The sequence below is a fragment of the Anomaloglossus baeobatrachus genome, chromosome 8, assembly GCF_048569485.1.
Source record: "Anomaloglossus baeobatrachus isolate aAnoBae1 chromosome 8, aAnoBae1.hap1, whole genome shotgun sequence".
NCBI classification, from domain to species: domain Eukaryota; kingdom Metazoa; phylum Chordata; class Amphibia; order Anura; family Aromobatidae; genus Anomaloglossus; species Anomaloglossus baeobatrachus.
The window spans coordinates 49,219,760-49,235,360 of NC_134360.1; the positions used below are offsets into that span (position 1 = coordinate 49,219,760).

The 15,601-nt window shown below is 46.3% G+C and overlaps 1 protein-coding gene across 1 annotated transcript; it reads left to right on the forward strand.

The window, feature by feature from the left end:
• Nucleotides 1–4,005: 4,005 nt before the first annotated feature.
• LOC142249998 (protein SSUH2 homolog) lies at nt 4,006–14,399 on the forward strand. The gene is made up of 11 exons (XM_075322062.1): nt 4,006–4,294; nt 8,305–8,374; nt 8,841–8,970; nt 9,368–9,428; nt 11,236–11,360; nt 11,859–11,921; nt 12,107–12,189; nt 12,326–12,418; nt 12,925–13,030; nt 13,750–13,857; nt 14,204–14,399. The coding sequence occupies exons 1-11, from the start codon at nt 4,006–4,008 to the stop codon at nt 14,342–14,344; spliced, it is 1,269 nt and encodes a 422-aa protein (XP_075178177.1). The 3' UTR covers nt 14,345–14,399.
• The last annotated feature ends 1,202 nt before the right edge of the window (nt 14,400–15,601 follow it).

The window sequence follows — 15,601 nt, forward strand, 5'->3', positions numbered from 1 at the left end:
TGTGGGAGTATTTTGTAGACTCCATATAGGAGCTTTTATATGTTCCTGTATGGCTGTATTATGCTAGCATTGACTGAACACTATGTGGGGATAATGGTGTTATTCCAGGACTACATATAGGTGTTGTATGAGCATCATATGTGAGTATTACTTACGATCTGTATATCTGTATTGCAGTAGTATGCTGGCACTGTATTAGGGTATTATTTTGGCACTATATGGCAGTATTATGTTGGTACTGTATGGCAGTATTATGTTGGCACTGTATGGCAGTATTATATTGGCACTGTATGGCAGTATTATATTGGCACTGTATGGCAGTATTATATTGGCACTGTATGGTAGTATTATGTTGGCACTGTATGGCAGTATTATGGTGGCACTGTATGGCAGTATTATGTTGGCACTGTATGGCAGTATTATATTGGCACTGTATGGTAGTATTATGTTGGTACTGTATGGCAGTATTACTGTATGTTGCTACTGTATGACAGTATTATGTTGGCACTGTATGTTAGTATTATGATGGTACTGTATGGCAGTATTATGTTAGCACTGTATGGCAGTATTATGTTGGCACTGTATGGCAGTATTATGTTAGCACTGTATGGCAGTATTATGTTGGCACTGTATGGCAGTATTATGTTGGCACTGTATGGCAGTATTATATTGGCACTGTATGGTAGTATTATGTTGGTACTGTATGGCAGTATTATGGTGGCACTGTATGACAGTATTATGTTGGCACTGTATGGCAGTATTATATTGGCACTGTATGGTAGTATTATGTTGGTACTGTATGGCAGTATTACTGTATGTTGCTACTGTATGACAGTATTATGTTGGCACTGTATGTTAGTATTATGATGGTACTGTATGGCAGTATTATGTTAGCACTGTATGGCAGTATTATGTTGGCACTGTATGGCAGTATTATGTTGGCACTGTATGGCAGTATTATGTTGGCACTGTATGGCAGTTTGTAAAATGAACAGCTTTTTGAATGACAGCTGTTGCCTAGCAGCTGATAGCTGGGGTGGAGTTTGATGGTGATTCCTGCCCTGCCTGTCCAACCTCCCCTTATCTGTAATTATTTATGCTAATTCGGGGTTGGGGCCCAGATCTTAAACAAGGGGGGGACAGCGGAAGAACCAGATGTTATTCACCGGGGGCAATGATATTGGTGGAAAATATGGAATTCAATTATTAAACGGATTGTACACTACGACCCCTTCAACCCCTTATTCTGTGCTAAAGTGACCTGAATAATCCCGGCCCCGTTCCCGTGATGTCGGTGCAGCGTCTCCTCGCAGTCACATCACATTGTGTTTGTGTGAGTTCTGTTTTATTTATTTACTTATTTTTTATTGCGGCCACTAGCATTTCACAATTCCCCGTCCTTTGATCGACATCCCCTTTAAAACTTGTGGCCCAATGATTTTCTACATACAGTGTACGCCTGGTCAGAATGACCATCCCCTTTAAGATCTGTCATGGCAGCTGAAGGGTTACAACCCTGATTTACTCCTGTCTCAGGTGTGGACATCCCCCGCCTCAAATCGTGTGATGGGAATCTTTCCCCCCTGCATGGGCTTTGGCTGTGGAGCTCCTCTGTGCTGCTGTTACAATGTAGGTAGAATAATCTCTGTCCTGTCATCTTGTGGACTGACACATTGTAGCAAACTTCAGCTGTGAGCAGGTAGAGCCCGGTATATAGTTTTCTGCCTAGTTACAAAATTAATTAAAAATGTTTTGATTCCTGATTGCAGAGGTGACTGGTGTGATTTGGGGGAAATCTGACCCACTGCACTTCCCTTCCTTGGAGTTCACACTAGGTAGCAGCTATGGCTGATAACAGAGAGCAACAGTCCACATGTCAGTCTGAGCAGTATGTAACATCTGATAAAGTTTGTATGGTCAGAATATCCCTCCCCAAGACTTGTAGATATCATCACAGCTGAGGGTTTGCTACAATTGTATCTAGTCTGTGTGAACAGCAGCCTGTCGGGGTCTGTGGCAGCCTGCGCTCTGCGCTCGGGCCTGTCGCGGTCTGTGGTAGCCTGGGCTCTGCGCTCGGGCTCTACCCTGTTGCGGTCTGTGGCAGCCTGCGCTCTGCGCTCGGGCTCTACCCTGTTGCGGTCTGTGGCAGCCTGCGCTCTGCGCTCGGGCTCTAGCCTGTCGCGGTCTGTGGCAGCCTGCGCTCTGCGCTCGGGCTCCAGCCTGTCGCGTGGTCTGTGGCAGCCTGCGCTCTGCGCTCGGGCTCTAGCCTGTCGCGGTCTGTGGCAGCCTGCGCTCTGCGCTCGGGCTCTAGCCTGTCGCGGTCTGTGGCAGCCTGCGCTCTGCGCTCGGGCTCTAGCCTGTCGCGGTCTGTGGCAGCCTGCGCTCTGCGCTCGGGCTCTAGCCTGTCGCGGTCTGTGGCAGCCTGCGCTCGGGCTCTAGCCTGTCGCGGTCTGTGGCAGCCTGCGCTCGGGCTCTAGCCTGTCGCGGTCTGTGGCAGCCTGCGCTCTGCGCTCGGGCTCCAGCCTGTCGCGCGGTCTGTGGCAGCCTGCGCTCTGCGCTCGGGCTCCAGCCTGTCGCGCGGTCTGTGGCAGCCTGCGCTCGGGCTCCAGCCTGTCGCGCGGTCTGTGGCAGCCTGCGCTCGGGCTCCAGCCTGTCGCGCGGTCTGTGGCAGCCTGCACTCTGCGCTCGAGCTCCAGCCTGTCGCGCGGTCTATGGCAGCCTGCGCTCTGCGCTCGAGCTCCAGCCTGTTGCGCGGTCTATGGCAGCCTGCACTCGGCCTCCAGCCTGTCGCGGTCTACGCTCAGGCGCTCCAGACTATTGCAGTTTTCTGCACGTTTATTTTGGCTTGTTCCTTCAGTTGCGACAATTAATTTTTAAAGAACAAAGCTTTTTTCTCCCAGTAACTCTTAAAATGTCTAAGGCTTTGTTCTTATGTTGCTTTTTTGCTCCTTTTTATTTTTTTTTATTAATTTTGCAACCAGTAATAGTAGGATATATATAGATAATATAATTTTTTTTTTTTTTTTTCTGTTTACAAAAAGCAGATTTTGCTGCGTTTTTTTTTTTTTTTGGCTGCAGGTTATGTCCTTTGTCTACATCACGTGTTGCATTCACCAAAAAAAAGCAGCAAAAACGTAGCTGTTGCATTTTTGCAGCGTTTTTGCATATTCTCATTCTAGGAATAAAAAAAAACAAATGCTGAACGAATTGATATGCTGCAGCTTTCCATTTCAGTCAGGAAAAAAAAGCGATCATGTGCATGAGACGTCTGAAATCTCAGATTTTGCTGGTGCTGTAAAAAGCAACTTTTAGGCTATGTGTCCACGCTGCGGAAAATGCGCGGATTTTGCCGCGGATTTCTCGCGGAAAAGCCACGGATTTTCCGAAAATCTGCAGCAGCGGCACTTCCCAGCCATTTCTATGGCATTTTGGAAATGCTGTGCCCATGCTGCGGATTTTTCCGCGGCGGATTTGCCGCGGATTTTGATCCGGAAAAATTTGCAACATGTCCATTATTGTTGCGGATTTTGATCCGGATTTTGGCTTCAGAATTGGGGGAAAAAAAAAAATCCGCGGCAAAAAAAAGGTGCGGATTTGCCGCGAAAGTCGCGGATTTTCATGCAGAAAAATCCGCAGCAACATTCTACCGTGGACACATAGCCTTAAAGTGCATAAAAAGCTGCAAAAAAACGCAACGTGTGAACATGGCCTTAAAGCCCAACTCTGCCCAGTGACCCGATTAGTGACCGCATGACAAGTATATGAATTGGATCCTATGTGAGCGGATTGCAATCCATGACTATCCTCTCCAGCTATTGTGAATGTACAACTCCTGCAGCGGTCAGAGCATGCTGGGAGTTGTAGTTTCCAAAGAACTGAAGAGCCAGCGTTAATGTCTGTTTTCTGGCACTGCTATACATATAATTCCCCTAGTGGGTACCATGTATCTTTTTATAATGCTGGATGATTTATGGGTTAACTCTTTGCTCTCCAGAACTGGTAAGCATGGCTGTGGCTCCACCTCTCTGCACGGATTTTGACGACATTGACTTGAGCACTCCAAACTCTTCCCCGAAAATCGCTCCGGTTCCAAGATCCATGGGCACAGCAGCCAAGATGTCATCTTCGATGGTCCCACAGGGCGGCCCTGTACCCGCTCTGCCCCTCACAACATTGAACCCTGGCACCGAGCAGCATCATCCACTAAACCCGACTGTGATCAAAGGGAACTTGGGCATGATTGTGAATTCATCCAACCTTCCAGTTGGCTTGAGTGCCAGTCTTGCACCTCCAGGTACAGCTGTGGAATCACAGAGTGGTCCTCCAGTCCAAGTAGGGGTTAATCAGAAGTGCCGCCGTGGTCCTGGTTCTGGATACTCGGGGGCTATTACTGATGGTGAGAACATGTCTTGCTTTGGCTTAGGCCACTTCTTAAAATAAACAGACCAAACAGAACTAGTGCAGGGCATGAGGCGGCATAAGGATTGTCTGGTGTTTTGGTGATTCCCTGGGTCATGTCCTACCCACTAAGGCTACAGTCACATGCCCAGGAAAAATCCATCAGAACAGATCCAGAAACACACATACACAGCAAATAATTGTCAGTTTTTCTGATATTTCTCTTTATATTTTTGAGTAAAATGTTGGCTTGTGACTATCAATCTTTCTCTTGATTACATTCCAGAGGTTTGCAATCGGGTTCAGGTCTGGAGATTGGGCTGGCCATGACAGGGTTTTGATGTGGTGGTCCTTCAGCCACACATTGATTGACCTAGCTGTGTGGCACGGTGCATTGTCCTGCTGGAAAAAACAGTCCTCAGAGTTGGGGAACATTGCCTGAGCAGAAGGAAGCAACTGTTTTTCCAGGATAACCTTGTACAGTCATGGCCAAAAGTTTTGAGACTGACACCAAAATTCTATTTTCACATGATCTGTTGCCCTCTGGTTTTTAATTGTGTTTGTCTGATGTTTACATCACATACAGGAATATAATTGCAATCATATTATGAGTACCAAAAGGTTATATTGACAGTTAGAATGAGTTAATGCAGCAAGTCAATATTTGCAGTGTTGACCCTTCTTCTTCAGGACCTCTGCAATTCTCCCTGGCATGCTCTCAATCAACTTCTGGACCAAATCCTGACTGATAGCTGTCCATTCCTGCATAAGCAATGCTTGCATTTTGCCAGAATTTGTTGGTTTTTGTTTGTCCACCCGTCTCTTGATGATTGCCCACAAGTTCTCAATGGGATTAAGATCTGGGGAGTTTCTAGGCCATGGACCCGAAATCTCTGTTTTGTTCCATGAGCCATTTAGTGATGACCTTTGCTTTATGGCAAGGTGCTCCATCATGCTGGAAAAGGCATTGTTGGGCGCCAAACTGCTCTTGGACAGTTGGGAGAAGTTGCTCTTGGAGGACATTCTGGTACCATTCTTTATTCATGGCTGTGTTTTTAGGCAAGACTGTGAGTGGTGCGATTCCCTTGGCTGAGAAGCAACCCCACCCATGAATGGTTTCAGGATGCTTAACAGTTGGCATGAGACAAGACTGGTGGTAGCACTCACCTCTTCTTCTCCTAATAAGCTGTTTTCCAGATGTCCCAAACAATCGAAAAGGGGATTCATCTGAGAAAATGACTTTACCCCAGTCCTCAGCAGTCCACTCCCTGTACCTTTTGCAGAATATCAGTCGGTCCCTGATGTTTTTTCTGGAGAGAAGTGGCTTCTTTGCTGCCCTCCTTGAAACCAGGCCTTGCTCAAGCAGTCTCCGCCTCACAGTGCATGCAGAAGCACTCACACCAGCCTGCTGCCATTGCTGAGCTAGCTCGGCACTGCTGGTAGTCCCATCCCGCAGCTGAAACAGTTTTAAGATACGGTCCTGGCGTTTGCTGGTCCTTCTTGGGCGCCCTGGAGTCTTTTTGGCAACAATGGAAGCTCTCTCCTTGAAGTTCTTGATGATGCGATAGATTGTTGACTGAGGTGCAATCTTTGTAGCTGCGATACTCTTCCCTGTTAGGCCATTTTTGTGCAGAGCAATGATGGCTGCACGTGTTTCTTTAGAGATAACCATGGTTAACTGAAGAGAAACAATGATACCAAGCACCAGCCTCATTTTAAAGTGTCCAGTGGTGTCATTCTTACTTAATCATGACTGATTGATCGCCAGCCCTGTCCTCATCAACACCCACACCTGTGTTAATGGAACAATCACTAAAACAATGTTAGCTGCTCCTTTTAAGGCAGGAATGCAATGATGTTGAAATGTGTTTTGGGGGTTAAAGTTCATTTTCTTACCAATATTGACTTTGCAAGTAATTGCTGTTAAGCTGATCACTCTTTATGACATTCTGGAGTATATGCAAATTGCCATTAGCAAATCTTAAGCAGTAGACTTTGTAAAAATTAATATTTGTAGCATTCTCAAAACTTTTGGCCATGGCTGTATGTGGCTTGATTCAGCCCGGACTCCAGACTGATACATTGTAACAAACCATCAGGAGTTGATTGTGACAGAGCCAGGGTAGGGGCAGGCATACCACTGGTATCTTCTGTGCACAGAGGCCCAGAGTGGAATTGTGCATTATGAAGAGCTATTGGACTGCAAGGATCCTATACATTGCTGGTGGCCTCCTCTGCCTGTCTCTGTGTCCACCTGGGGGGGGCTCCTCTGCCTGTCTCTGTGTCCACCTGGGGGGGGGCTCCTCTGCCTGTCTCTGTGTCCACCTGGGGGGGGGGGGCTCCTCTGCCTGTCTCTGTGTCCACCTGGGGGGCGGGGCTCCTCTGCCTGTCTCTGTGTCCACCTGGGGGGGCGGGGCTCCTCTGCCTGTCTCTGTGTCCACCTGGGGGGGCGGGGCTCCTCTGCCTGTCTCTGTGTCCACCTGGGGGGGCGGGGCTCCTCTGCCTGTCTCTGTGTCCACCTGGGGGGGCGGGGCTCCTCTGCCTGTCTCTGTGTCCACCTGGGGGGGCGGGGCTCCTCTGCCTGTCTCTGTGTCCACCTGGGGGGGCGGGGCTCCTCTGCCTGTCTCTGTGTCCACCTGGGGGGGCGGGGCTCCTCTGCCTGTCTCTGTGTCCACCTGGGGGGGCGGGGCTCCTCTGCCTGTCTCTGTGTCCACCTGGGGGGGCGGGGCTCCTCTGCCTGTCTCTGTGTCCACCTGGGGGGGCGGGGCTCCTCTGCCTGTCTCTGTGTCCACCTGGGGGGGCGGGGCTCCTCTGCCTGTCTCTGTGTCCACCTGGGGGGGCGGGGCTCCTCTGCCTGTCTCTGTGTCCACCTGGGGGGGCGGGGCTCCTCTGCCTGTCTCTGTGTCCACCTGGGGGGGCGGGGCTCCTCTGCCTGTCTCTGTGTCCACCTGGGGGGGCGGGGCTCCTCTGCCTGTCTCTGTGTCCACCCGGGGGGGCGGGGCTCCTCTGCCTGTCTCTGTGCCCACCCGGGGGGGCGGGGCTCCTCTGCCTGTCTCTGTGCCCACCCGGGGGGGCGGGGCTCCTCTGCCTGTCTCTGTGTCCACCTGGGGGGGCGGGGCTACTCTGCCTGTCTCTGTGCCCACTTGGGGGGGGGGCTACTCTGCCTGTCTCTGTGCCCACCCGGGGGGGGGGCTACTCTGCCTGTCTCTGTGCCCACCCGGGGGGGGGGCTACTCTGCCTGTCTCTGTGCCCACCCGGGGGGGGGGCTACTCTGCCTGTCTCTGTGCCCACCCGGGGGGGGGGGCTACTCTGCCTGTCTCTGTGCCCACCCGGGGGGGGGGCTACTCTGCCTGTCTCTGTGCCCACCCGGGGGGGGGCTACTCTGCCTGTCTCTGTGCCCACCCGGGGGGGGGGCTACTCTGCCTGTCTCTGTGCCCACCCGGGGGGGGGGGGGGCTACTCTGCCTGTCTCTGTGCCCACCCGGGGGGGGGGGCTACTCTGCCTGTCTCTGTGCCCACCTGGGGGGGCGGGGCGGGGCTCCTCTGCCTGTCTCTGTGCCCACCTGGGGGGGCGGGGCGGGGCTCCTCTGCCTGTCTCTGTGCCCACCTGGGGGGGCGGGGCGGGGCTCCTCTGCCTGTCTCTGTGCCCACAGCTGTAGGTTGATGGGCAATATGTATTGGGACTGCGTTATAAATATGCAATTCTCTATAGTGGATACAATGTATAACTGTAAAATTATTGACCTGATAATCCCCAGATGCTCATTTTACACATCCTCCTGTATTGTCGGCTTCTTTGTTCTGGCTGCTTTTACTTCCAGGAGCAGGAATTTGTCTTTCAGGTCTCTTGGAAAGTTGGGTGACTGACAACCCCTTGTAAGGGCTTTAATGGTCACTATTTCCACAGGTGGGAAGTGTCGCTCTTCTCTTACTCCAGATTCTGCTGGGTCATCCTGCCCCACAAATACAGACCGCAGGTAAGAAACCCCATCTTAGCCTGAAGACCTGCAAGGGTTAAATTATATTAAAGGGTTATTCCCATCCCCAAGATCCTATCCTACTATATAGTAGGTATAATACTATTAGAAAATCCCTCCAATTAGAAGTGAAGTATAGTTTTCCTTATTCACTGTCACTTACCTCATGTGCAGGGCATTGCATAACCTTAGATATCCATGGTCATGACCACTAGCAACTATGTCCTGACTATATGAGTGGTCATAACTATGAACGCCTAAATTCCTGCAATGCCCTGCACATGAGGTAAAAGACATAGCTAATCAGGAGAACTATACTACATTCCTAATTGGTGGTATTTGCTGTTATTATTATTTATTTATTATTACTCCTACTACATATTAGGATAGAATCTTTGGAAATGGGAACACCCCTTTAAAGAGACAGGCCCTTCTAATCGTGATACATTGGGGGCTTCTTCCGCAGTATGCTGCTGATCACCGAAGCTGCAGCAAAACAAGCATTTCATGAGTATGGGAACAGCAAATGTTGCTACGGGAGCTCTCCAGCCAAAGACATGACGACAGCGGAGCTGCAGCCATTTAACACTTATAGGGTGAGTGCCTAGACTGCTGCTGTCTTCACCATGCTTTTCACTCCAGCTTTTCTCTATTACAACACTGCTATAATCAGTGATATCTTATCTGCATTGTCTATTGGATTCTTAGATACCGTATGTATGAGTTTCTCGTCTCTGCATGAACTCACAATGTTACTTTCTTTTTCTCTCATACTTTACACTGCAGCTTTGCTCCACCAGACTTTAAATGGCCTGAAATCCATTTTATCACAGGTTCAAGCTACTTTTTCTCTAACTTCCCCATGCTTTACACTGCAGCTTTGCTTTTTGTGAGCGGTGTGCAAGACAAGCTCATCAGAAAGTGTTAATGACAAAGAAGATGACATATTGTTACTTTGTACATCCAGATCTGTAGTTTGCATTTTATTTGCAGTATTCCCTGGAGACCTTCACGGAGTCGCGGACCTGCGAGTGGATAACGGAACAATATACGGGTCAGTACAGAGGGGTCTCTACTACATAATAGGCCACATTTACTGAGGTTACCAAAGAGGCGGGGCATACTGCTAGTGGGTGGGGTCAGACAAATGGGTGGAGCTTATAATAAATGAGCACATTCCTCATTGGTTGGAGCATTATTATATTAGGAAATTGCTTTTCGAGGGCCCCGTCAATTTTGGGGACTGACTCATCTGGGTTGGTTTTGAAATACACCTTGTGCAGAATTATTAGGCAAGTGGCATCTTAGAGGGGTTTGTTTTTGTTTTGTTTTTTTTATTGATCAACAACTATGTTCTCAATCAACCCAAAAGACTCATAAATATCAAAGCTTAATATTTTTGGAAGTTGGAGGGGTTTTTTTTAAGATTTGGCTATCTTAGGAGGATATCTGTCTGTGCAGGTAACTATTACTGTGCAGAATTATTAGGCAACTTAATAAAAACCAAATATATTCCCATCTCACTTGTTTATTTTCACCAGGTAAACCAATATAACTTTACAAAATTTAGAAATAAACATTTCTGACATGAAAACAAAACCCTAAAAAATTAGTGACCAATATAGCCACCTTTCTGATGACACTCAGCAGCCGACCATCCATAGATTCTGTCATTGCTTGATCTGTTTACGATTAACATTGCGTGCAGCAGCCACCCCAGCCTCCAGACACTGCTCCGAGAGGTGGACTGTTTTCCCTCCCTGTAGATCTCACATTTTATGTGGGACCACAGGTTCTCTATGGGGTTCAGATCAGGTGAACAAGGGGGCCATGTCATTATTTTTTCATCTTTTAGACCTTTACTGGCCAGCCACGCTGTGGAGTAGTTGGATACATGTGATGGAGCATTGTCCTGCATGAAAATCATGTTTTTCTTGAACAATACCGACTTCTTCCTGTACCACTGCTTGAAGAAGTTGTCTTCCAGAAACTGGCAGTAGGGCTGGGAGTTGAGCTTCACTCCATCCTCAACCCAGAAAGGTCCCACAAGTTCATCTTTGATGATCCCAGCCCATACCAGTCCCCACCTCCACCTTGCTGGCGTCAGAGTGGAGCTCTCTGCCCTTTACTGATCCAGCCTCTGGCCCATCCATCTGGCCCATCAAGAGTCACTCTCATTTCATCAGTCCATAAAACCTTTGAAAAATCAGTCGTAAGATATTTCTTGGCCCAGTCTTGATGTTTTATCTTATGTTTCTTGGTCAGAGGTGGTGGTTTTTCAGCCTTCCTTACCTTGGCCATGTCACTGAGTATGGCACACCTTGTGCTTTTTCATACTCCAGTAACGTTGCAGCTCTGAAATATGGCCAAACTGGTGGCAAATGGCATCTTGGCAGCTTCACGCTTGATTTTCCTCAATTCATGGGCAGTTATTTTGCACCTTTTTTGCCCAACTCCTTCCTGCGCCCCTGTTGGCTATTTGCCATGAAACACTTGATTGTTCGGTGATCGCGCTTCAAAAGTTTGGCAATTTCAAGACTGCTGCATCCCTCTGCAAGACAGCTCACAATTGTGCACTTCTCAGAGCCCGGCAAATCTCTCTTCTGACCCATTTTGCCAAAGGAAAAGAAGTTGCCTAATAATTAAGCACCCCTTATATAGGGTGTTGATGTCATTACACCACCCCCCTCCTCATTACAGAGATGCACATCACCGGATTTACTTCATTGGTAGTTGGCTCTCAGCCTATACAGCTTGGAGTAGGACAACATGTATAACAAGTATCATGTGATCAAAATACTCATTTGCCTAATAATTCTGCACACAGTGTATTCTCATTATATTGGTTGATCTCTCCGTAGGTCAGCACGTGGATGCCACGAATGCCGGATCGGTCCTGCAGCCTTGGGAGATCCCGGTTGTTGTACCTGACATGTTCAAAGATGGAACCCAGACGATGAAGGTTCCTAATACAACCTCTGTGAAGGTACCGAGCCGGTGGGGGGCAGCACATCTATGGGATTCTGATAGTCCAGCACCTATTAGTCCAGAATCCCCCTGTGTAGAGTACACCTGGATATGAGGCCAACTATTGTATGACGGGAAAGTGGGATGCCGGGCTATGGGGGAAGTCACAAACAGCTAATCTCTATAGATTTTTGCAACCGTCCCATTCATCTGCCTGATGCTTAGAGGGCAGGGTCCTTGAGGTCTGGGAGACTAGATGATAATTGGCCCTTGTATCTGTTACTACTATCCAGAGCATAACTGGCTGATAAAAGGGAAAAATAGCCCAGAGTGAAGGAGCAGCACGAGGCCTCAGATGATCTTGGCTTTGGTACATGTAGTAATGTCTTATTTGCCTAGTAAGGATCTGTCACTGTTCACATTGCATCTACAGACCCCAGTGTCACCCCCGTCCATGGTTTATTATTTCTACATGACATTTTCCTCTTCTCGTTTCCTTTTTCTTTTGTTTTTCTAGACTTGTCCACACTGTAAAGGGATGGGAAAGAACATGTGTCTGAAGTGCCACGGGACTGGCCGGGTGCGTCCTACCAACCAGTCGCTGACCATGGGGGGAAAAGTGGTGACATGTCCCTTTTTAAGTCTGTGACAAGTCCTCCATGGAGAATAGTGGGGCCCCACGTGGCCCTCCGTGGAGAATAAGCATCGTGGGCACACACTATGCTCTTCTGGATGATGATATTCCTCTTTCTATCCTTGCTGCAGATTCAGTGCATGTGGTGTAATGGGACTGGGAGGCGGTTGCAGATGGAGATGTGTCAGCAGTGCTACGGGATCGGGACTGAGAGGTGACTAATGATCCATGCTCTTATCTCAGGCCAGAGGTCTGCACCTGGTGACTCCACGTGGAAGCCATCAGGGCATTCTAGGAGTTGTAGTTCACCATGATGGCAGTCTGACTGGTTCTACCTTTTTCCTCTGCAGCTGTAGGATGTGTAACCCCAGCATCATTCAGAACTGCGTCACCTGCACCGGGAAGGGCCAAGTCCTGACCTACCTGCAGCTGAGCACCACCTGGTGAGGGCCTGATAACAGAGAATATTGCTGCACATCTGTGTCAGAAAACGTCATCACAAGTTCTGCCACCTTGTAATAGTTTTTAATTTTCTATTCTTCACCATTTTCAAAATCTCTGGTTACCCAGGAGTACCCACATTTACCCAGAGAAGGCAGAAAGCTTACCCTGGTCAGGATGGTCTCACAGCGGAGGGTTTGCTACAATAGTATCCAGATCACTTTCTATGATACACCATCAGGACCAATAGATCTCACCTGCACTGATACATTGTAGCAACAATAGATATTTATATAATAGAGCGTGGTGTAGACTGGATACAATTGGAACCACCCGGAAATCCGTCCCATACGTCTCTGGTTAATCTGCCCCATGTGACAGCTGGATTGATTAACTCCTAATCATCTGACATGCGCCGCACACCTGTCCGCTGATTTTTTTTATTATTATATTTAATATTTATTTCCTGTATTAACGTCATCTGAGATCTTATTTACTTTCTTTGCAGGAAAAATAATAAATATCAGTTTATATCGGACGATTACTCTGAATTCTCCCCGGATCTCTTCCACGCTGTGCACGGAGAGCGGATCCACACAGACGAGCAGTTATCGGTCAGATACCCCGTGGGGTCGGTCATCCAGGGGGCACAAACGTATAGTGAATGCAGTGGTGATCCACAGCAGCACAGAGTATTTTAGGGACTAGACCACGCTGATCATAGGGTCCAAGATGATGGCATTTTTAATGCAAAGTGAAGGGAACGGTGCTTTTAAGGAGTGCAGAGTATTTCAGGAAGGACATACAAAATGCTGAATATATAGGAGCTTGGGACAGTTACATTATGGAAACAGCTGGGGGGGGGGCAGCACTGAGTATTTCAGTAGGGGAATGAGGTGATTATGTGGAAGGAGGTCTATGTATTATAAATCAAGGTCCACAGCAGCACAGAGTATTTCAGAAGGGGAATGAGATGAGTGCATGGGAGGTCTGTGTATTATAGAGCAAGGTCCACAGCAGCACAGAGTATTTTAGTAGGGGAATGAGCTTGATTGTATGGGAGGTCAGTGTATTATAGAGCAAAGTCCACAGCAGCACAGAGTATTTCAGAAGACTGTATCCACTCACAAATTATGCACAGTTATAGTGGAAGGGGCATGTTCCCAGCAGCACAGAGTATTTTTTAAGAATGTGCAGATTTTATGGGAGGGCAGGACAGGAAAGGATATTCAGGAGTACATAGTATTGCAGGAGAGACATGGAGGGGCATTTCTTTTGTGGAATAAAATGTGTAAAACTTTTTTTTTTTTTTTCTTCTTTCCTTCCCATAAAGGCGTCTCCACTGTCAAATTTCCCAGACGCCACCATTACTTGGGCTTCCCAGAATGCTTTGGACCAGCATCGTATGCAGTTCTCCTCCTCGTGTCGTGTTCTCAGACAGGTACGTGTCAGTGCACCGGATCTGCTTAGTATTGAGGGATTATTTTATAAATTATCATTATTGCATAAATGGCTCCCATAATATCATATGTAGTGGAGAACTACAACTTGGTTTAAAAAAATAAATAATTGAAGCGACCGGTCTCCTCCACTAGAGGGCGAACTCCACACAGCTGAAAATGAATCCTATGCACCTGAATAGGAGCTGCTCACAGGTTGCCTCTGAGTGGTGGTTGCAGATTACATTTTTAGTTTTTATTTTTTTGTAATAGAAAGCTTGTACTTTTTAAAATAACTTTCTCCCCCTCCATACAGTTAATATAACAGGTTTTATCCCCTTCCTGCAGAGGCAGTGCGTTGAATTACTTCCACTCACCAAGGTGCAATACGTCTGGAAAGGGAAGAAATTAAGCTACTTTGTTTATGGAACGGAAAATAAGGTGTTTGTACAGAATTACCCCCAGAAGTGCTGCTGCGCCGTCATGTGACCTCCCTGGATCAATCACATATTGTTAACCCACCTCCCCCCTCTAAACCACCAACTCTTCTAATAATTAAGTTTCCACTTAAGCAAAGAGAAGACAAAAATTCACAACACGCGAATGTACAGAAAGATTTGTTCTAAAAAATAATAATTTTAGAAATTTTATTTTATACTATTCTGTAATGGTTAAATTTAAATATCTATTAAAGTTTGTACCTTTCCTGTTGTAATGATGTGTAATGTTTATTTACAAACAAAACAAACTTTTGAGTCTGTAGTTTATGGTATCAGATTGGGTTCTTCTTTCTGCAGTTTGGACTGTGACCACAAGATGGCAGTGTTGCATTAGTTCTCCATTGGGCTGTGTTCACATTGAGGTCACATGCAGCGCTATCCCTGCTACTTATAAGCTCGAGCGGTCCATCAGGAGTTTTTGGGATCTTTCACGGTGTTTTTGTTTTTTTTATTTTATTTTTTTCTTGCACAGTGAACAAAAGCTGTGATGCAGATGTGCCTAGAGCTTTTGTTCTGTGGATGTAGCAGAGTTAACACTGGCATTTGGCACAATCGATAGTGAAATAATAATCATATATATAATATGAGATTATATATATATATATATATATATATATTTGTAATTATTCAACAATATAAAATTATTGATTTAATAATTTTATAATATAAAATCTAATTATATTTTCATTATATTTATATTATGATTTTTATACTAATATAATAAAATATATAGAATGCAAATTAATAAAATTATTCATAGTAAAATAAAAATATTTTTATTTCTATTACAATAATATGTAATATACAAATATTAATAATCTTTGAATATTTTTTTAAAATTGTATTATATAAAATGTATATTAGAATGAAAATATATTTTATAGTTATTTATTTTTATAATGTAATGAAATATAGTAGATATTTTTTTATAAATGAGAATTAATTTATTATGAATAAGTATTATCATTATTTAAAAATATTAAAATATATATTCAATTTGTATTTTATTTTTTTGCTACAAAAAGCATCTTATTAGATACCTAGCCCTGTACGAATCAATGGAAGGGGGAGTGCAAACTTTTCTGAATCAATCACTCCCATAAAATTACAGTTGAGCAGAAATATTCATACTTGACCTCTGCTCCATTCACTGCCTTGAGGGTGGGGGAAGGACAAGTGACTCAGGACCTCTATATTAGTGACTGCTGGGGGTCCCAAAGGATACATGTATTTGATGTCAAAACCT

Excerpts from the sequence above, each read along its gene's own strand:
- LOC142249998 (XM_075322062.1), top strand. The coding sequence starts at position 4,006 with ATGGCTGTGGCTCCACCTCTCTGCACGGATTTTGACGACATTGACTTG. Across the intron at positions 11,361-11,858 it reads CTAATACAACCTCTGTGAAG|ACTTGTCCACACTGTAAAGG; the intron begins GTACCGAGCCGG and ends TTGTTTTTCTAG. Across the intron at positions 11,922-12,106 it reads AGTGCCACGGGACTGGCCGG|ATTCAGTGCATGTGGTGTAA; the intron begins GTGCGTCCTACC and ends TCCTTGCTGCAG.